Genomic DNA, 22,857 nt, shown 5'->3' on the forward strand with positions numbered 1-22,857 from the left:
ATTGTCAAATGGATGATAGAAGGCCATTCATTTACATAACAATGGCATTTCTGAGGCCTAAAAAAAGCAAACTTTAGAAAACAGGTTTTAAAGTGCATGTTTTCAAATTGATACTGTCACTGTGTAAACTGAAAAATGCAAATTTGTGAAGAGAGTGACGTGCATGCGTATTATGTGTTCAGTCTTTAGGTGTTTTTTTACAAAATGTTATCACCAACTATTGACCTGGCAGTATAATACAGACTTTTTAGTCATTTTTGTGTATTCCTGTGAACCGTTTCTGTTTCTAGTATATCATTGTCATGTAAATGTACCCTCCGCCAGTACTCGCGCAACATAAATGAACAAGATTAAGGGAAGTTAGCAAGGGAAGGGCATAAATAAGTAAAATTAAATGCAGACTCTGAGAAGATCGCAAGGATGTATGGTTCCAAAGTATGGACAAAGTATTGATTCACACATAAGACACTCATTTGTTGCCACCTACTGGTGTAACTGTGTAACCTGCAGAAAGGGTAACAATGAATCAGTGAGCAAATCTTGTTATTCATCACATCCTTTACAGCTCTTAAAGGGATAATTCACCCCAAAAACCCAAAAATTCTGTTATCATTTATGCAACTAGTTCCAAACCTGTATGAATTTCTTTGTTCTGCTGAACACAAAGGAAGATATTTAGAAGAATGTCAGTAACCAAACAGTTCTTGCCCCCCATTGACTACCATAGTATTTATTTTTCCTACTATGGTAAATGGAGGGGCGAGATCTGTTTGGTTACAAACATTCTTCTAAATATCTTCCTTTGTGTTCAACAGAAGAAAGAAATTCATACAGGCTTGGAAACTACTTGAGGTAGAGTAAATGATGACAGAATTTTCATTTTTGGTTGAACTATCCCTTTAACAAACCATTATATTAGACATCTCTACCCAGTTACAAGACTATATATTTAGAATCGTAACTAAATGATAAAATAACACTGTGTTCTGTGGAGGAGATAAGTCAGACTGTAAAGTTCATGACAGCAGGACAGGAAGAAGCCTTTCATCTACAAACTAAACATACATCAAACAAATGGCCGTTTTCATGCACAAGCTAATTGTCTACCCAACAGATCACATCAGATTTCTGCAGCAAAACGACCACAGCAGTTTGACCCCAAAATGGAGCTGCTCGCGAGTCGAGTCACACTTCAGTAAGACTGGCAATAATGTGAGATGGCAACCTTTGCATTTATTTTATCATTACATTTAGACTGACTAATCCAATTTTCCACTCTTCTACTTCTTCATTGGGTGAACTAAGGTTGATTGGGAAAAAGTGTCCCAATCAACCTGAATTCACCCTATCTGACACAGTCAAAAACTACCTTTCAGAAACTATAAATGTTACATTTTTAACAAATGTTTTCCAGATTGTTTTCCACCATTTATTTAAAGTCTTAAGAGCCAGAACAATATATCAAATCCATAACACGTGTAGAGTGTGTGTGTGCGTGTGAACTAGTAGGGTGGTCAAACTCTCTCGTGGGAGGGTTCACACACCAGGTTCAGTGTTATCAGCAGATAGCCTTATTAGATCAGAGCTTTCGCTAAACAAGAGAGGAAAATGTTGCACACGCTTGTTTTGTTCTGTTTGTGTTGTCTGGTTGGTAAGTTATAAATGCATTTTTATATCTTCATTTATTTCCATTTTGGAGAAAAAAAGATGCTGCTACTGTTTGAAGTAATTAGAGGATTACTAGTTTTACTTGGCTGTATTTAACTTGTGTGCAACTTGACATATAATTTTTTTCTACAAGCAGAAAAAAAAACATTAAAGATTATTTAAAAAAAGATAGATTTTTTTCATAAATGTCACCTTTTGTTTGGTGTCTTTGCTGCTGTTAAAGGTTACAAACTGATTTCGAACTTTCTAAACAAACAACATTAATTTATGTAAAATCTGTTCTTCAGGTGTGTTTGCTGCTGAAACAAATGAAATACAGTCAGTGCCAGTGATGGAGGGAGATTCTGTCACTTTACACATTGATGCTGCTGAAATACAGAAAGGCGACAATATACTGTGGAAATATGGAGCTGAAAAGCATGTTATAGCTGAAATCAGTAGAAATTATGGATTGTTCATCACATATAATGTTCCTGATGGGAGATTCAGAGACAGACTGAAGCTGGACAATCAAACTGGATCTCTGACCATCATAAACACCAGAACTGAACATGCTGGAGTTTATCATCTACAGATAAGGGGAGTGGATCTGACATCAAAAACATTCAATGTTTCTGTCTATGGTGAGTAGAGATCGTTTGTCCAAAAATTCACATATTCTTGTTTTATTAAAAGAATCGTTGGTTCAGTACAAAATGAATTTACTCTACAGCATTTGTGGCATAAGGTTGATTACCACAAAAATAATTTTGACTTGTCAAGAAAATTCAAGGTTACGGCGACGCACTTAGAATGGAAGTCAACGAGGTCAATTTTTTGAAGATATAAAAGTAGAAATGTGAAGCTTATAATTTCAAATTTTTTTTACATTAATTATTCTGCCAAAACTAGTGTATTATTTGAGCTGTAAAGCTGTTTAAATCCTAATTTTTACCAGCCGTTTAGTGTTGTGTTGTCAAGCGACCAAGTTGGAAAATACGATTTTTTTTTTTTTTTTGTCAAATAGGTTTTTTATTCAAACATTGAATATTCTTGAAATAATTACAGATTCCAGGATTAATTTTCTTATATGCACAAAATAAATAAACTAAGAAAATAAATAAATAAATAAAAAATCCATTAAGTATAACCTACACCCCGTTTCCCGCCTGTTAATATACAATCCAGTGACATTAATACACAACACTTCAGTTAGCTTACAATACACTGCATTAAGGAATAACATTCCTTCTGAGGTAGCAGATGAAAGGGTCCCAAATCATGTGGAATTGTCCAATATTGCCTTTCAAAAGGTATCTATTTTGTTCCAGGTGTAGAGTAGACATCAGTTCCTCAAGCCACAGGAGGCATCTCACTGAAACCTTCTTTTTCTTTCAAGAAAACAAGCGTCGAGTCATAATTATTTTTTGTGGTAATCAATGCACAACACATGCTGTTGACTGAGGTGGTTACTTCACCCAAAAATAAAAATGACTGTTTATAAATAAAAAGTGATTGATGTGTTGATTGACCCACATTCATGTTTTCCAGCTCGTCTGCCTGTTCCTGTCATCAGCAGTAACTCTTCACAATGTTCTTCATCATCATCATCAAATTGTTCATTGGTGTGTTCAGCTGTGAATGTGAGTCATGTGACTCTCTCCTGGTACAAAGGAAACAGTTTATTGTCCAGCATCAGTGTGTCTGATCTCAGCATCAGTCTCTCTCTACCTCTGGAGGTGGAATATCAGGATAAAAACACCTACAGCTGTGTGCTGAACAATCCCATCAGCAACCAGACTCAACATCTGGACATCACTCAGCTCTGTCACACATGTACAGGTATGTTGATCACTGATTCTTGAGATAAGGGACAAAACATGCCCTACACACAAAAGCCCTCTTTGTTAAAAATAAATAAATTCATCAAAATAAATATACTTAAAAAGTTACATCTAAAGGAAATCTGGATACTCAGGATGTTCATTGCTTTTATTTTTAAATCATTTTGTTAGTATTATTTAAATACATCTATTTACATATTATTTAAATACTCTGTACTTGGAACATACATGTAATTTGACCTGTCCTCAGCATGAGGTCATAATGTAAAATTGCCAAACAAAGTGTTTAAAAATGCAACTAGTTCAAAAATATACATTTAATTTGAAAGGCAGAGATCTGTAATATATCAAACAATACAAAAAGTAAGTCTTGAATTATATTTTCCATTAAAAAAAAACCTATCAAAGTTGTGTCCTCATTTTGCGTCAACTCCGTCAGGATTTTTCTGAATAAATCAGGCGATGTCGTGGTCATCTTTAACTCTGAGAAGCACTTAGTATTTCCTGCTCATTGTAGATGTCACAGTAGGACACATAGTCCTGGAAGCTTTAAGATGTCAACTCCGCCATCTAGTTTCTGTAAATAGTTGTGGGATAAATCTTGCCATTTTTGATATGTTTATTAAGGCAGCTATAACTGAGAAAGAAAACAAAATTGCTCTACTCTACAACACCTGTTTAAGGTGGAAAGAAATTCAATTTTGTAAACTTTGTCAGACGTCAACTCCATCAAGTTTTATGTCTGATGGTTGACAAGTGCTCTCAAAAAGTCTGATTTAATATGTTTTTGCATATGTGGAATTCTTCTGACGTTGTTTCATGATTCTATTTACATATACTGTATATTTGGCTCCAGCTGGACCTTTGTCAGCACCGTCAGTATTTGTCAGCTCCATCAGTATTTAAAGGGTTAGTTCACCCAAAAATTAAAATAATGTCATTTATTACTCACCCTCATGTCGTTCTACACCCGTAAGACCTTCGTTCATCTTCGAAACACAAATTAAGATATTTTTGATTAAATTCAATGGCTCAGTGAGGCCTGCATTCAAAGCAATGACATTTCCTCTTTATTTTGTTTTTTTGGCACACAAAAATATTCTCGTCGCTTTATAATATTAAGGTAGAACTACTGAACTCGTATGAACTGTTTAAAATTTGTTTTTAGTACCTTTATGGATCTTGAAAGAGGAAATGTCATTGCTTTGAATGCAGACCTCACTGAGCCATTGAATTTAATCAAAATATCTTAATTTGTGTTCCGAAGATGAACGAAGGTCTTACGGGTGTAGAACGACATGAGGGTGAGTAATTAATGACATTATTTTTATTTTTGGGTAAACTAACCCTTTAACACCGTCAGGTGAAGGTTTTTGTTAATTTTCTTTTTTCAATTCATTGTGTCAAAATATTAAAACATTAACTGAACTACATGATATCATGTCTGATTTACCTAGAACATTGGTTATATATGTTTAATATTAAAAAGGAGGTTAGAGATTAAGGAATTTAGGAACTGGATTGGTCATAATCACCCTAACCCAAGAAAAACATTTAGAGAATTCATTTTTTTTTCACTTAGCTTTTCATTTACCATACACCATTATTATGTAACTGAAGACGTTACACTGTTGTTGGATGGATCAAATTAAAATATGCTTTTTAATGCATCTGACGGAGTTGACACAAATTAAGTACAGAAGTGAATAAATGTAAATTTTTAGAAAAAAAAAAACATTTTCAGAAAAACCTGTTCCCTTACATGGTTCGTTAGCTGAGACCTTTGTCTGCAAATATATCAGTTTAAAAATAATGTATTATTAAATAATAAAAACAAATTTCTAAAACATATTTTGTCCCTTATCTCAAGAATCAGTGTGATATTAGTACTGATTTACACTCAGTTATACAGTGTTAATGTTTGATAGTGTTTGTGTCACTCACACTAATGTCTCATTTCATCCATTACAGGAGGCCTACCTTTATTGTACATAGTGCTGATCTCTACTGCTGCCTCTGGCTTTCTCTTGATTATAGCTGCTGTCATTGGGATCTTCTGCATCTGCAGGAAAGAAAGAAAAACAGGTCAGGAGAGCAAAAAATAAATCTGTAGAAGTATTTATCTTTATCTAAGACACAAATATTGAAAATTTGTTATTTTAACACATCTGTGGTTATCATAAATGCAGTCCAGAGACCGAAGGAAGACAGAACTGATTCAGCGTTGCGTAAACCAAAAACACGACAAAAGGTAAGAAGTTAAAAGAAGTTGTTGCAGTCAGTTAGTGTGACTGAAGTTTGCAGCATCAGATGGTCAATGAACAGACGTGGGTGGTTTAAAAACTCAACCGTCATCATTAGTACCTTTAGTATAGACCAACAAAAAAAAAAAAGGTAGTTTAAGCATGTGTTTTTATGGTAGTTACACTAAGTTAGTGTGCTGTTTGCCAGTCACATTAAAAAAACAACAAAACAAAAAACATCACATTCAACCACATGAAATTTTTTTTAGATGTATTAATTTATTGCATTTTTTCAGTAACAGTAATATTTTATCATTGATAAATTATTAAACATAAAAGTGTTCATTCAACAATGTTTTAGGCTGAAGCAATATTCACACTTTTTTTTCCAAACAATAAAAGAGAATGGTGACTTTCTGTTGCTAATATTCTGAATTGATATCTATTTTTACTTTTATATTTATTTTTCATACACAAGCCAAGTGAAATTTTACCAACTGAAAACAGCAGACGTTCGCGTTTGCCGTGTGCGATGAGGGGAGCTTGATCTTCCTCTAATCGCGCTTTTAAAAAAATATCACCGAAAATAGTTTTCTCAACTTGTAAGTATGCTTAGAATCTGGGCGCTGAAACAACTGGGCCTGTTGACGTTTGATCTGGCATTTTTGAGCGGCTTGTGGATTTATCTGATAACAAAGTAGATATTCTTTTAATGCACAGATGTCTGCATGAAAAAGAGTACCTGAGAAAACCAATACATGCAAATAAATTAGATTTTGTCATGCATAGGCTACTTTTTGATGGGCTTTCGTGCATTTTAAACTATTCATTTTTTTACTGGAAAGAAAGTAGGACACAGAGTTGTAAACTCATGTTAGCTGTGCTGAAGTCTGCTCTGCGGTTCATCATCTTTCTGAGCTCAAATGCAGCTTTAGCAGCCATTGGTTTCTTTGTAGAAGTGTTGCAACTTCATCTCTGCTGTTGCTTTTGTGTGAAAGACAATCATTCTCAGCACAGAGGCTGTCGTGACAAACCCTCAGAACTCAAACAGTCTGTTTGAAGTTTTAACTGTTTAAAAAGTCATGATTGAGGTCATTTCCTCTAGCTGCTCCATGTTAGAGTCTGTAGCAATACTGTGGCAGTATTTTTTTTCAAAACAGAACAAAGTTTACAGTATTTGTAGATTAATAAGGTCTTGTTGTTAATAGAATAACAAGGTTAGGTTCAGAGAGAAAGATCTTCTATTCATTTTCTGTTGCATCAGCAGGTTCCTGATTGAGTTTGTGTTTCCTTTCAGAAATCGAAGAAGGAGGCAGTGTATGAAAATGTCCCCAAAAAACGATGATCAAATACTGTCACTAATGGAAATAAGTGACCCCTGCTTTACACTTTTGGTTCCCTTTCGAGTCGGTCTCTCGACACTGCATCATAGCTGACGCTTGGGGTTATCACCTCTTTTCTCGAATCTACTGAAGCCTTATGAAATCTTATGAAAGCCCGCCAATGGCGTTTAAACTCGTGAAATTGAGGTGGGTTCCCCCGCGCTATGAGGCGGCGCTGAACACCATTGCTTCAGAATCTTTTCCTTCAGCTACAAGAAGCCATCTACAGCTCGCCGTTGAGGTATGCTCATCCACGGGATGGTGCCTTCATTGCCACTCCCCTGCAGCGTTCCAGTGAGTATTACTTTTCTTTCAGATGCCTTCTGGACTGCGGTGTTTCTGCCTGGATGATGCCCACTCGGAAGCGGTGCGGCATGAGTCCATCTGCCCTCATTAACAGTGGTGGACCTTAGAAACTCTGGTGATGAGCTCATGCTGACTAAGTGTCCACATTACTCTCACCCAACCCTTCAGGATATAGCCTGGCTTCTCAAGGTTCAGTCGCCCACTCTTCACGTGATAAGCAAGCCCCCCAACTTAGGGCAGCCTTCCCAGGGTTCCCTTCTCTGAGAGGAGGGAACAAGCTACATAGCTCAGAGTCTTTGTCAGCTGCACTCTGCTTCAGTCCAAGATTCTGAGGCAATGGCGTTCAGCGCCGCCTCTGTTTCGCCTGCTTGAATGCCATTAGCAGGCAAATTCTCCCCTGTGAGATTTCCAACAGTATCTCATGACCAATTTGTATGTATTTTACGAGGTGGCTAATTCGTACGATTCATATGATTGATCTGAACTTCAGTGACGGGTAGGTTTAGGGGTAGGTCATACGTACGAATTCATACGAATTTGGCAAAATTCAACTTGTAAAATACTTACGATTTAGCAAAAAACTAATTGCTGTGAGATCGGGTTGGAGATTTCATAAGGCTTCAGTAGATTAGAGGAAGGAGGGGATAACCCCGATCGTCAAGCTATGACGCAGTGTCTCGTTCCCTCCTCTCAGGGAACCGAGGTTACGCTAGGTAACCAGAGATGTTTTGTTCACATTTATTCTCTGCCAGGATGTCTCAGTTTTGTTTTCACTCTTTGTATCATATCTTTTGGTGTCATTGTGATGTCTGAATTTTTGTTTTAAGTTAGTGGTTTACCAGTATAGCATACAGAAAATGTTCTATTTTAATTTAGTTTATGAAAATTGACTTACCGTTTATTATTAAACATAAATTTCAACGTTCACTGGGCTCCTCTGTATTTCATTTACTGTTCTTGTTTTATCCTTTTTGCAAAATATAACTGAAAATTAAGTACATTTAGTTGAATGTTATAAAGTCAGAATTATGCGATATAGGGCAGAGTAGGGAAAAACGCCCCCTTGTGGTAAAAAGTTTTTCCTGTTTTTCCCAAAATAACCACTAGATCGAGTCAAGATACATTTTTGTTGTTGCTATGGACTACGTTGACAAGAGTGATGTAGAAGTATTTACTGTGAAGCCTTCACTGGCGACGTACTTGAGAGAAAATGGAATTCATGGTAAGTGATCTAATTTTCAGCAGTAAGAAAATAATTGTTTTAAAGCTTGATGTTTTGCAGAACTTCACAGTTATATATAATATGAGAATAGTAAGGCCTGTAGTTAGGAATTACTTTAAGAAAAATATATTTATATTTTTAGAATGATTTTTTTCCCCCCAAACACTGTCTGTGCACAGCAAAGTCCCCAGAGTTAAATCAACTCTGCTCAGAGTACATGTTCCCTCTCTATATAGTGTTAAAGTAACACTGAAGCAGAATTAAAGTTACTGAGATAATTAAGCAATTAATTAAGTGATGATTGAACATTAATGATGAACACCTGCTGTTAACAAGCAGAATCACTGAAGAAAATAGAAACACAAGAACTACAGCTGACTTCAGTCACAGCCTTAGATGAAATCAACTGAAGATAAAAGGCATTAAACAACTCCACAAACAGCATTACCAGCTTCACTTATTACTAACCAGACTGACTTTATTTATGTCACACGTCTACAGAAGTTCTTATTGAGAATAAACAGAGGTTTAGATGTTGATGTTTTATTGGTCAAAAAATGATGCCACCATCATGGTGGCCAGGGTTTGTTTTTGTTGGGCTCTTGACCCTTTTATGTCTTTAATATAATTTGCGTTTGAACAATTGCAATAGTGTTTCACAGCAAACACTTGTACATTGTTGAATCAAAAGATTGAAGGAGCGGATTAGCTTGAATTTTCTGTTTGAAAGCTATTTCAAATGAATATCACAGGTCTCTCTTTTTGGTTTCTTGACTGAGATTCAGCTATTACAAAATTGTGCAAAAAAAAATGTTCAGACTTAGAAATGAAAACATGGCATACAATCCTCAACAGTGGTGACATTAATTCATACTGCAGTGCATGATGGGAGTTTTGTCCAATGGTGATACCCAGCATGCATTGCAGTGTGAAGCTTTTTTTTTAATCACCATTGTTGAGATTCATATGCTGATTCTTGATGTCTGTGTGTGTCTAAATGATACAGTAACTCAAAATTTAGTCAATCTGGTTAGTAATAAGTGAAGCTGGTAATGCTGTTTGTGGTCTTGAATAAAAATATTTGGACTTTATATTTAAAAATTACCTTAATTAACATCAACTAGTTAGCTAACATCAGCTAACTTTTCAAATAGTCTATTTATATGTTGATTGTTTGTCAGATTGATTTTCAGCAATGTTCATTAATAAATATTCATATTTATCCACTATTATTTTGGCTTTGTGTTTTTAGCTTTAAAACAGTTAAAACTGCCTGTACTTACTCTTGCTGTAAATGTATAAAGCAAATTGTTTTGACAGAGTGGGGGCATTTTACCCCACCTGTGGGGTAAAACACCCCCTTGATACAATTTTATTTTTTGCTAAAAACCTAATAACATGATAACTCTGGACATTTTTCATTACACTTGGTTTATAATTTATGTAATTGTCACTAAAACTATGATAATTATTCTGGACACATTTAACTTTTGTTTCATAGAAAAAAATTACAAAGTCCTTTAGGGGGCGTTTCCCCCCACTCAGAACTGCATGTTATAAGGATATATTCAACTTTTTTAAAGATATATTAAGATATTCCAACTTTGTAACTCGCAAATGTGAGTTTCATGCGATACTGACAGAATTGCGTGATAAAAAACAATTATAAGTTTATATCTCACAATTGATTTTTTTTTCTTCTCGAAATTGCGAGATTATATCTCATATTTCTGATTTGTTTTCTCAGAATTGTGAGATATAAACTCGCAATTGCGAGTTATAAAGTCCAACTCTGAGGGGAAAATACTTTTTTCTCAGAATTGCGAGTTTATCTCACAATTCTGACTTTCTAACTCGCAATTGCGTCTTATAAAGTCAGAATTGGAAGATATAAACTTCAAAAAAAGTCAGAAAAGTCAGCCTTTTTTAAAATGAGAATTGGAATATATAACTCTATAACGCAATTCTGAAAAAAAAAAAAAAAAAAAAATTAGATGATTTTTTTAAATTTTTTCAGTGGCAGAAACAAGCACATCATCGCCCTCTAGTGTCCAAAGCAGAAAATAACACTCTCTGAGGGAGTGCAACAATTAGACACCTCTGTACTCCGAAAAGCTAAAGAACGAATAAAACACAAACTAAAACAATGATCAGTGCACCTCCTGTTGAGGTTTGAGTAATAACAAACTCACAAACTCCACAGATTACATTTAAATTGTCATATTCCATCTTAATAAATCAGCTGTACAAGTTTAGGCTAATTATGAAATAATAAATGAACGTCTAGTGAACAGAGCTAGTATAAAATTAATGAGTCACATCCACCGTTATTTTCACCACTCACCTGAAACAAATACGAATGAATGAATTCTGTGGAAACATAAGCCTGTTCTGTTTCGTTCCATTTCTTCTTCTTCTTCTTGTTAAATGGCCGTTCATTCCTTAAGAGTATTACCGCCACCTACTGTATAACTTACTAACTTACATGGGTGATGTTTCTGTATTGTGTGGGTTTGTTGTTGTTGTTTGTATATAATGCCCCACCCACCCCAGAGGATCAGAGCCCATGCTTCAGCTGGCACTGCATATTCAGCTCCTCCAGCTTCCACAATGGGATCCTCACTCTCCAAGATGGGTAGAAGCGCCACTAAGACTATATCGTATGCTCTAATCCTGTACACTTTAAAAAGGTTAAACCCCCCATATATCTGATCATCTCTCAAACCCTTTCCCAAGAGGTCCATGACACTCACTGGTCTATTCTTTATATTGCTAAAAAAGACTATTACGATGATCATCGTATTTACTACACTTTAAAAACATGCTGTACTGTTTCTAAAACATCACAATCATCAAATGCCATTTTCATGCTTCCCCATTATTGCGAGTGTTGAATTTAATCCTGTGTGTCCAAATCTTAATCTAGAAATCATTACTTCTTCCTTTCTATGTCTTTTATAAAACTGTTCATTTTTCCCTACTTTTCTTTATTTTCCCATCTTTGTTGCCATAGTTTTATTATTTTCCTGTTAACTCACTTCTTCCCAGGGGTACTGTACCTTAATATCAACCAAGTTTTTCTTTAATGCTTCTTTTGCTAACTTATCAGCTGTTTCATTCCCTGTTATCTCAGTCTGTGCCGGTACCCAACAAAAGTATACTACAGTACCCTCTGCTTTCAATCTATACAATAATGTATAGTTTTTGAGGAAAACATTCCAGGATTTTTCTCTATATAGTCGACTTCACTGGGGTACAACGAGTTGAAGGTCCAAATGTCAGTTTCAGTGCAGCTTCAAAGGGCTCTACATGATCCCAGACGAGGAATAAGGGTCTTATCAAGTGAAACAATCAATTATTTTTTCTAAAAAAAAATTAGCCACAAATGCTCGTCTTGAACTAGCTCTGCGATGCGCCACGCATTACACAATCATGTTGGAAAGGTCACGCGTGATGTATAGGCGGAAGTACCGATCCAGTGACTACAAAGCAAACGTGCAAGGACTAAGTCAGTCAAACGCTTTTTAAAAAAAAAGGTAAAACAACGATGTTGGACGATTTTGGAATTGGAGGAGAAAATGAGATGGAGTTTTTCGCCCTACCGCGGTACTTCCACCTACATTATGCAGTGCAAGACAAGCATTTGTGGTTAAAAAGTATATCTTTTTTTTTTTTTTTTTTTTAGAAAATAACCAATCGTTTCACTTGATAAGACCCTTATTCCTCGTCTGGGATCGTGTAGCGCTCTTTTAAGCTGCACTGAAACTGCAGTTTGGACCTTTAACCCGTTGTACCCCAATGAAGTCCACTATTTGGAGAAAAATCCTGGAATGTTTTCTTCAAAACCTTAATTTCTTTTTGACTGAAGGAAGAAAGATATAAACATCTTGGATGACATGGGGGTGAGTAAATTATCAGGAAATTTTAATTCTGAAGTGAACTAATCTGTTAAACCCACTGTAATCCTATTATTATAGCAGTTCATTCTGTGGAATATACAGACAGTTTATTACTTAATCTTAAACTTATTTGTGACTTAAATCATGTAATATACACTACTATACCAAGTTTTTAATTGACTGGATCTTTAGATCCATCTGTATAATTTTTTCTAATAAAACACTTAACTATTTCTATATCCTTCTTCTGCTTTTTCCTGGCCCTCTAATAATCTAATTTCTACAATAGGTTCAGAAATATTCCATGCTGACACACCATTTAGTGTAGGACAGACAACTTTATCCTCCAAACCACACCCAATGTTCATATTTCCATCCAAAATTATTTCCTCCATTCTTTTTATATTCCCAGCAATCTTTTAAAACTGTGCCTGTACGCTGTTTCTAATTTGCATTGCCATCTCAAAATGAATGTAAACAGAGATGACGTATTTCAGGGGCGGGGCCTGTCTAGAAAGAGAGTCTGCAGTAGCCTAGCAGTCTGTATGTGAGCGACTGAAAAAATCTTATTAAATCCATTAATGCTGCTTTGATCAACACGGCATTTGGCAGTTTTTCAAACATTATTATTATTTTTTTTTTTACAGATTAATTTCATTTGATTATAGCTGTTTCTTTGTCGAAGGGAAGTCGGACTGTGAGGTTCATGACAGCAGGACTGGAAGAAGGCCTTCGCCTACAGACTAAACACACATCAAAGCAATGACTGTTTTCATGCACAAGCTAATTGTCTACCTAACAGATCAAAACTTGTTTCTGATGTAAATCGACCGCAGGTTTCAGTTTGGCTCAGAAACACAGCTGCTCTTGCCTCCTTGCATCAGTAACCCTGGTAATAATGTGAGATGGCAGATAGATATTTGACATTTGCAAGAACTGAATGATTATTAAACCATTTTGACTTACATAAGATTTATTTTTATTGTTACATTTAGGTAGATTGGTCCAAATTTCCCCTCATATTTGATACAGTCAGAAACTTCCTTACAAAAACCATCAGTGTTAAAAAAAAAAAAAAACAGATTGTGTTTGTTTTACCATTAAGATAAAGTCTTAAGAACAAAAAGGGCATATATATTTTTATATATATATATATATATATATATTCTTATATTCCTTCTACTCTCCATTCTTCAGTCTGTGTAGGCACTAGGCAGTTAGTCATTTGTTCGGATAGTGTCATCACACTTTCTGAGTGCCCTGTTGTTTCGGCCTCAGCACTGCTCTCAGAGGGACTAAGTTGAAGTTGTGATTCGCCTTTTCACTCCCCCTTCTGCGCTACTGATCATGTATGAGCGCTCTGTTGCACTTTGTCCCATTACCGTCGCTAGAGTCCTCCACCGTTTTTCCTCATCCAGCTTGACAAGGACTGAATCTCCTGAGGTAAGTTTCTCATTTCATGCCTTCTATTTCATGAGTTCACACTTAATAAGTCAGATAAATTAAATGGTAAACGTATTTGGCGTGCTGTCTGGGGAGAGGGCTCCGAGCTTGGTAATTGGCCCGAACACAGAGTACCCCACACCCCCACTCAGGTTAGGAAGTAACCCAGTGAGTGTTAGGAGACGGGGTGGTGGAGGGATTCTGAAAACTATCGAGGATCCTTAGGAGAGTTTGACTGTGATTATATATAGGCCTGCACTCATGCTGATTGGGTAGATATGTTGATTACTGATTGTTGACAGCTGGTTGAGATGACGTGATAATTGGGTAGCTTATTTGACTTGCTCCTCCCGAACTACGTTAATAAAACGTCATTAAAATAGAACGGTGTTGTTGTTTAGCAGCATCATCTCATCTCCGTGTGTCTCTGATCCGGTCATTTCGGAATGAGGTTGTGGTCCAGAGTTGGTCATGTATTCCTGAGTCTCTGTCCCATCAAAAGTTCTGCTGGGCTCACATGATTGACACGTGTGTGGTTGTTCTGTAGCTCAGCAACGCTTTTTGCCGTAGGATGGTTTTTGCTGACTGGACTGCACGTTCTGCATGTCCATTGCTCAAGGGGTGATGTGGGCTTGATGTTACATGCACAAAATCATACTTACTGCTAAATGACTGGAATGTTTCACCCGTGAATTGAGGGCCATTATCCGAAACGACCACTTCTGGGATGCCGAATTGTGCAAATGTTGCTTTGAGCTTGATGACGACTTGTTCAGCTGTGGTGTTCAATTCAATAGTAAATAGTATGCGTAATAGTATGTGTATTTGGCATGCTGTCCGAGGAGAGGGCTCCGAGCTCAGTATTTGGCCCGAACCCAGAGTACTCCCCCCGTATTCTGGTTAGGAAAGTAACCAGTCAAGTGTGAGGAGACTGGGTGGTGGAGGAATGCTGTAAAACTGTCGAGGAATATGGGTGAGTCGACTGTGTCTATGTATATGCTTTCACTCATGCAAAGAAAAGGAAACAAAAAATTCTCCATCCGGCCCTCCTCCAGGGGAGGGAGCAGTACGGTCACCATCTCCCGAAGAGCAGTCCCTTCTACCTCTAGGTCACCTGTCTTGTTCCGCTTGTTCTTCCTCTTACCAGCGGGTTTGACATGAGCCTGGATGGGGTGGGCGGTCCTCCTGCAGCCGGCCTGCTGCTGTTGCCTGGGTGGAGGCTGCTGCTGAGGTGGCCGCAGGGGTGTGCCCTCATTGATGACAGCACAGTGGAGGCAGCAGATGGCCGCAGGGGCAGGATGTGCTTAAGAATGGCATTGGGGCCGGGTGCTGAGAACCAGCACGGGCTGCCCAGAGAAACCAGTCGTCCAGCCTTGAGGGTTCGGGACAATTCTGGGTCTGACCTGAATCTTCATCCCCAGACGACTCACGCTCACCCTCCGATGCAGCATTTGAAATACTGTCATCTGGTTGAGCCCCAAAGGAAACGACTGGTACCCCCCGGGAAGGGCCAGTGCGCTTTCCCGAAAATTTCAATGGTTGTGGTGTTCAAGAGGAGTGTTGGGCCCGAGGAGGTGGTCTCGTCGGGGAAGCCAACACTGTAACCCTCAGATCACCAGTGCTATTAGCCTAAGTAGCCCTTTTCTGATAGCCACCAACTAGAGTGGGGAACAGGCAAAGGGACTCGATACTCAAGTCTCGATATTAACACCGCGACAGTCATATTTCCGCAGTGGGAACATGATGCATCCATGAACGCAGCCTCAGTATGCTTAAGACCCAGACATGAGAGACAACGATCATGACCATCAGCCGGCGCCAGATAGCGACCGCATCCAGAAACACATGGGCGGAATAATATCTTGAAAAAGATATTACAGTGTCACACCCGTGTTTGTTCTTTCATGGAATTTGCTCCCTCTAGTGCCGAAGCATGCAGGCGAAATGGCCACGGCACACAAACAGGAAGATAGTGCAAGCCTGTTGTGTGCACTCACACTCTCATTGAAGACGCAACCTCTCTGCTGAATGAACAGCAGTTTCTCGTTGACGGCACAGACTCTCAGAGCTTTTAAAACAGCTGTTGTTTGTGACTCTCAAAAGTCATGGCCAACACTGACAGCACCGTCACACCATCACGAACGAGAGGCAGCTTCCCAGAGAAGTAGACTCGTTGAAGAAACACCGTCAGGGAATGCAGAGCTTAACACATAAGAACCGCTCGCCTCTGAAGCAAAAGACAAATATGTGAGGCATCCACTTCCGTATTTATACCCGCACGGCGGGGCAGAGTGCGTGATGCAAAGTTCGCATGCCAATGTTTTAGTTTACACTCGAAGAGGATTGGTCTCCCTAGCATGATCTCAATTCGTCGGTTCATTTCTGACGTGACATCGAGAGTGACCGACTGAAAGAGAACTGAGCAGTATTTGAGTCATGATTCACCGCTTATGATGTGTTAAAAAGCACTGAGATATTATTCCATTGGTTCTGCTTTTATTTTACGGTTGTGCAATATCAACAATTATAAATGTGCAATTACAGAGACAAAAAAAAAAAAAAAAAACACTTGTAAGAGATCATTTTTCAATGATCACAATGTATACTTTTAACAAATAAGCACCACATACAAAAATAAATTGATTATATATATATATATATATATATATATATATATATATATAAATCAAAAATACAAATGCAACATTATCCAAAAACAGAAAGAAAAGAAGAAAAATATATAACATTGTAACATTATATATGTATATTTGCGAGTTAATTTGCATTGATTATAATAAAAAAGAAAACTGTTCTCACTAAAGCAGGATCATAATACCCTGTATTAATAAACAATTACATAATAATAATAATAATAATAAATGTATCACTGCATTTTAAACTTAAACCATATGAGAGGAGTGCACTTTTGCATGTAATGTTATCTGAATGACAAACCACACACTGAGGAAACTCAAATGCCATTTAGATAGATATATATCACCCGATCTATAGTATGTCCATAGTATCTCATCCGATCATAGCGCAGCCTCCATTCATCTGTGTGAACAATAACAACATACTCAGTTAAATTCATGATTTCTTTGGTGAATTAGAAAGAAATACATATTTTTGTTTTCTTTTAAAAATATTTTCCCACAATAAATCTTATATTTCCATCTTCAGTCATCTGTTTGTAATATTCACCGTAAATCTCCCCCTGCCTACGGACCCCAACAGTCATCACCAGAACAGCAACAAAAGCAGCGGGTATCAGACTTGGACCTGGAATTTTTAAAGACAGACAGTCATTATTACTGGAGAGCAACTGATTTTACTGATATCTTTGATACTTTCTACTTTGGTCATCAGTTGAATGAGACTGTTTGATAAATGGCACCATCTGGTGGATTTTTCAAGGACAGCAGCTCAAACAGCACTGTACTCAATAGTAAACATCAGCCCCGAAAAACTGACTTAATACATTTTTCGTGTTCATGTTTCATGTTTGTGGATAGTTCACCGAAAATTGTTATGTCACCAAAAATTATTCCATGATTCACTCACTATCAAGCCATGCATATGACTATCTTCATATGCATGTAGGATCACCAGCTTCCTGACAGACAGGCAGCAGCTAGTGAGGCTGGGAAAATTCTCATCCAATACCCGCACCATCAGCACCGGCACCCCTCAGGGTTATGTTCTCTTCCCACTGCTCTTCTCCCTCTACACCAACGACTGCACCTCTAAAGACCCCTCTGTCAAGCTCCTGAAGTTTGTGGATGACACCACAGTCATCGGCCTCATCTGGGACAGAGATGAATCTGCTTACAGACAGGAGGTTAGAGAGCTGGCTGTCTGGTGCAGTCACAATAACCTGGAGCTGAACACGCTCAAAACAGTGGAGATGATCGTGGACTTCAGGAGAAACCCCCCTGCTCTCCCCCCATTCACCATCATGAACAGCACTGTAGAAACAGTGGAGTCTATCAGGTTCCTCGGCAACACCATATCTCAGGACCTGAAGTGGGACATTCACATAGACTCCATTGTGAAAAAGGCCGAACAGAGGCTGTACTTCCTCCGCCAACTGAGGAAGTTCAACCTGCCACAGGAGCTGCTGAAACAGTTCTACTCTGCCATCATTGAATCCATATGCACTTCATTTACCGTCTGGTTCAGCTCAGCTACCAATTCTGACCTCAGAAAACTATGTCGGATAGTCCGGTCTGCTGAGCGAATCATTGGTACAACCCTCCCCACTCTCCAAGAACTGTACTTATCCAGAGTGCGCAAAAGGGCTGGCAAAATCACTCTGGACCCCTCACATCCAGCACACTCCCTCTTTGAACTGTTGCCATCTGGTCGACGCTACAGAGCCCTGAGCACCAGAATGACCAGACACAGGAACAGTTTCTTCCCTCAGGCAATCCATCCAATCCATCATGAACACTTGACAATAAACGAGGAACACACAACACACACACACACTATTATACATTAATTTATTTATTTAACACACATACTTATTTACATTTCTAATTTACACCTAACATATCTGTACATAGTAAATTGCCTATTTTAATTTATTTTAATTTGTATATTGTGTCTTTGCTATTTTGCATATTGTCTGTATATTTGTATATTGTTCTTTTTATTATCTGTGACTTGTCTTGTCGCTGTCACTCTGTTGCACTGTGGAGCTTCTGTCACTACAACAAGTTCCTAGTATGTGTAAACATACCTGGCAATAAAGCTCATTCTCATTCTTCTTCTTTCATTCGTCTTTCAAAGGAACACAGTCAGAGTTTTATTTAAAAAAAAATAAAATAAAAAATCCTTTCTCTTCCAAGCTTAAAAATGGTAGTGAATGGAGCTTGAGATTTTAAAACCCCCAAAAAGTGCATCCATCCATCATAAAAGTAATCCACATGACTCCAGGGGGGTAAAAAAGCCTTCTGAAGCAAAGCAACAGGTTTTTGTAAGAAAAACATCCATATTTAAAACTTTATAAACCATAATAACCAGCTTCCGTCAAACATCCGTACATAGTCAACTTCTTGCGTGACATATGACGTAGGAGAAGGTGAGAGTAAACATTTTGTGCGGTTCAAACAACCCAGATAGCAACATAGTGTCTGCCCAGATCCGGCCCACATCTGGTACATGAGGCATGATGATCTGGCCCACATGCTGCAATGAATTACGGCCCTTGTGTGGGCCGTTTCTGTTTGCCAGATCTGAGCCACAAGCAGGCCACAGCAATGCCACATGTCAGCCAAGAGCAAAGAAATAAACCTAAACTGGACCTTATCTGAGCCACAAAATCTGTGTGTATTAAGTATAGAGTCATCTCAGATGAAATTAACTGAAGATGAAAGACATTAAATCTCTCAAGATCTCAACAGAGGATGATTAAACAACTCCACAAACAGCATTACCAGCTTCACTTATTACTAACCAGATTGACTTTATTTATGTTAGACATCTACAAAAGTTGTTATTGAGAATTAACAGGGGTTTAACTCTAATGTGTTTCATTTGAAGTCACCATAGCAGTGATTAGTGGTTCCATTAGTTGGGCTCTTAACTTTTATTATACATTTGTCTTTTCTGGCTGCTGTGACAGTGTGTTTGTTAAACACATTTGCAGTGGCAAAGAGAGCTAAAACAAAAAGATCATCCTCTGCTGAGATCTTGAGAGATTTAATGTCTTTTATCTTCAGTTGATTTCATCTAAGACTGTGGCTGAAGTCAGTTATAGTTCTTGTGTTTCTGCTTGTCTCTTTTTCTGTTCTCCTCTTTTCTTCAGTGATTCTGCTTGATAACAGGCTTATTAATAAAATATAGATTTAATATACACAGATTTTGTGGCTCAGATAAGGTCCAGTTTAGGTTTATTTCTTTGCTCTTGGCTGACATGTGGCATTGCTGTGGCCTGCTTGTGGCTTAGATCTGGCAAATAGAAGAGCCAACACAAGTGCTGTAATTCAGTGCAGCATGTGGCCCAGATCATCATGCCAAATGTGCCAGATATGGGCCAGATGTTGGCCGGATCTGGGCCGACACAATGTTGCTATCTGGGAAATAGGGCTGGGCAACAATCTCAGAGCAAAATAAACCACTGGTCACAAATTAGACCTCTACATGGGGAATTTTTAAAGAGAAATGTTGGAGGATTTTGATATAAGAGAAGAGGAGCTTATCCTCTGTGCATCCGCATTCATCAATTCGCTGTACATCCTGTAAGAAGTTACACTTCCATTGTAAGTTGACTACATACGGATGTTTGACGGAAGCTGGTTATTATCCCAGATAGCAAGCAATGATCGAAAAATATTGTTAAATCAATGTTAATGTGTCAACGTTAACCTCATTGAATCAATATCACTTTTGCAAAAGTGATATTGATTCAATGCAGTTAAAGTTGACACATTAACATTAATTTAACATTGTTTTGATCATTGCTTGTTATCTGGGTATAGTTTATAAAGTGTTAAACATGGATGTTTTTCTTACAAAAACCCATCACTTCACTTCAGAAGGCCTTTATTAACTCCCTGGAGTCATGTGGATTACTTTTATGATGGATGGATGCACTTTTTTGGGGCTTCAAAATCTGACCCTCCATTCACTACCATTATAAAGCTTGGAAGAGTCAGGATATTTTTCTTTGATATAATTCCGGTTTTGTTTGTCTGAAAGAAGTTAGTCATATACACGTTATATGGCTTGAGGGTGAGTAAATCATGGGATAATTTTCATTTTTGGGTGAACTATCACTTTAAAAACATTGGTAAACATCACGTGATTGTAAGAGTGACATACAATGTGAAAATACGTGACACTTTGACATGCATGCGAAGCTGATATGATATTCACTTCACCAACAGTTGTACAAATAAAATAATATAAAATAAAACAAAAACATTAATTGGGTCGATTTAACAACTGTTTTCTAAAACAGCTCAAGAGGGAAGTGCCCTGAATGATTAAATGACACTCACCAGTGACAGTAACAGTGACGCTCCTCATGATGGTAAAATTGCTCTTGATGATCTTTAGGTTATAGAGTCCAGAGTCTGTGTTTCTGACGTTTGTGATGGTCAGAGACCATGTAAACCGATAATTCAGCTTCAGTCTGTCTCTAAATCTCTCATTACTATCTTTCCACTGAACATCTGTGCAGATCAAACTGAGATCTCCAGTGACTAAAGCGATGAGAGTGTCATTAAAATACCAAGTTACCATTTCATTTTGTTCCCTTATACCAGCATCTAAAGTGACAGATTCTCCCTCTATGATCTTCTTTTGTTTTGCAGCAGAAATACCTGAAACACAAACGGATGCTGGAAGGAGCCATTATTGCCCCACGTTACACATTTTACACATGCTCATGTATAACAAACATACAATTTAATGCATTACGAAAATGAGAATATAAACAACCATATTAGAATATTACTTTTTAAATAATACAAAATAGCTTGTGTTCACAAAATGTTGTAAATGTACTACAGGAATGTCTGAACATTACTATTATATTAAAAAATATATATGATGTGATTTAAACATATATAAGCTGCTTTTCACTCAACTTACCCCAAACAAAAACCTTAAAGATCTTTTCACTCTTGCTGTTAAACAGTAGTTTATATTCTCCAGAGTCTGAGTTTTTGATGTTTGTGATGGTCAGAGATCCAGTCTGATGATCCAGCTTCAGTCTGTCTCTGAATCTCTCAGTACCTTCATTACACTGAACATCTGTACAGATCTTACACTGATCTGTAAAGTTGTAACTGAAATGTCCAGTAATTTCAGCAATAAGAGTGTCTTTAAAAAACCATCTAATCTCCTCTTGTTGGTCTGTTGTAACACCAGTGTTTAGAGTGAGTGAATCTCCTTTTACCAGAATCACTTCATGTATACTAACACCAGAAACACCTAAAGAAAACATTAAGTAAATTATAAGCCAAACACAATTACATAACAGGAAAGTGCTGTGAAAATATTTTTCTTTGTCAGAAGGGAAGGAGGAAGCACCACAAGTTTCAACTCTGCTCTTGCATTTGTTTTAGAATATCCAACATTACAATAAATTAGTTTTTACAGTTTTTTTTTTTTATTTAATTCATAATTAAATTGAATATTTAATTGTGGGAAGAAATTAGATAAGGTTCTTAAGGGTTTATGCATTGTTGTGCTTTTTATTGTTTATATGTCTAAATGCTGCAACCAAATTGCCTTCAGGAAATCAGGGAAATACAATTCATAATGCAACACATGAAATCAAACAGCAGAAGAACATCATTTATTTACACATTTATGATCTTACACATCACTCACAAACACCTTCTCATACAAATCCCCTTATAGTAGAGATCTTTGCTTGTTTTATCAACCCCTAGGTTGGTTAAAATGAGCTTATTGTTATTTTCCACCATATTAATTTATGTTTTTTTTTATTAATTTCTTTTTAATTGTACAGTATCAATGCCTTTTATTTTCCAAGTTTTAGAATGAGTTGAAATCAAAATTCAAATTATTTTGACTGTTCCTCTTAAATATTAATAACGATTCAGAATAAATGACCAGAACACAATTTTACATGCTATAATTTGTTACAGCAACCTCATCAAATAACCAATTTATTCTAAACCCTTAGTTATTTAAAATAGCAATGGCTAAAAATGAATAAAACTGAATAAATTCAAACTGGGTCATGTTCAAACTACACTTTTGGTTTCATTATCATTTAGAAAAAACACTGTAACAAATAAATGCACTTACCAGCCACTAACACACACATTAAGAGCAAAATAAAGACCATCATTTTACAAAAGTCACAGAACACTGAATCTGTGGAAATAA

General features: G+C 37.1%; 1 protein-coding gene and 1 long non-coding RNA gene across 4 annotated transcripts in view; one reads left to right on the top strand and one right to left on the bottom strand.

Moving 5' to 3' along the window:
- The window catches only part of LOC127519831 (SLAM family member 5-like), a 132,926-nt gene extending 124,577 nt beyond the window's left edge, over nt 1-8,349 (top strand). Inside the window, exons 1-6 of one of the 3 annotated variants that reach the window (XM_051907468.1) lie at nt 849-1,651; nt 1,956-2,291; nt 3,199-3,489; nt 5,463-5,576; nt 5,681-5,742; nt 7,032-8,349. In XM_051907468.1, coding sequence (XP_051763428.1) covers nt 1,609-1,651; nt 1,956-2,291; nt 3,199-3,489; nt 5,463-5,576; nt 5,681-5,742; nt 7,032-7,079 — 894 coding nt within the window. In that variant the 5' untranslated portion in view covers nt 849-1,608 and the 3' untranslated portion in view covers nt 7,080-8,349. Of the gene's footprint in view, nt 1-848; nt 2,292-3,198; nt 3,490-5,462; nt 5,577-5,680; nt 5,743-7,031 lie in introns of those variants that run through there. The other 2 variants (XM_051907472.1, XM_051907471.1) reach the window with 2 other exon arrangements.
- LOC127519890 (uncharacterized) lies at nt 2,704-3,322 on the bottom strand. The gene is made up of 2 exons (XR_007931937.1): nt 3,184-3,322; nt 2,704-3,038 (listed from the first exon to the last, which is right to left on the bottom strand). It is a non-coding gene; the product is annotated as an uncharacterized LOC127519890 (long non-coding RNA).
- Nucleotides 8,350-22,857: the final 14,508 nt, after the last annotated feature.

The sequence above is a fragment of the Ctenopharyngodon idella genome, chromosome 10 (genome assembly GCF_019924925.1).
Source record: "Ctenopharyngodon idella isolate HZGC_01 chromosome 10, HZGC01, whole genome shotgun sequence".
In the NCBI taxonomy this organism is placed as follows: domain Eukaryota; kingdom Metazoa; phylum Chordata; class Actinopteri; order Cypriniformes; family Xenocyprididae; genus Ctenopharyngodon; species Ctenopharyngodon idella.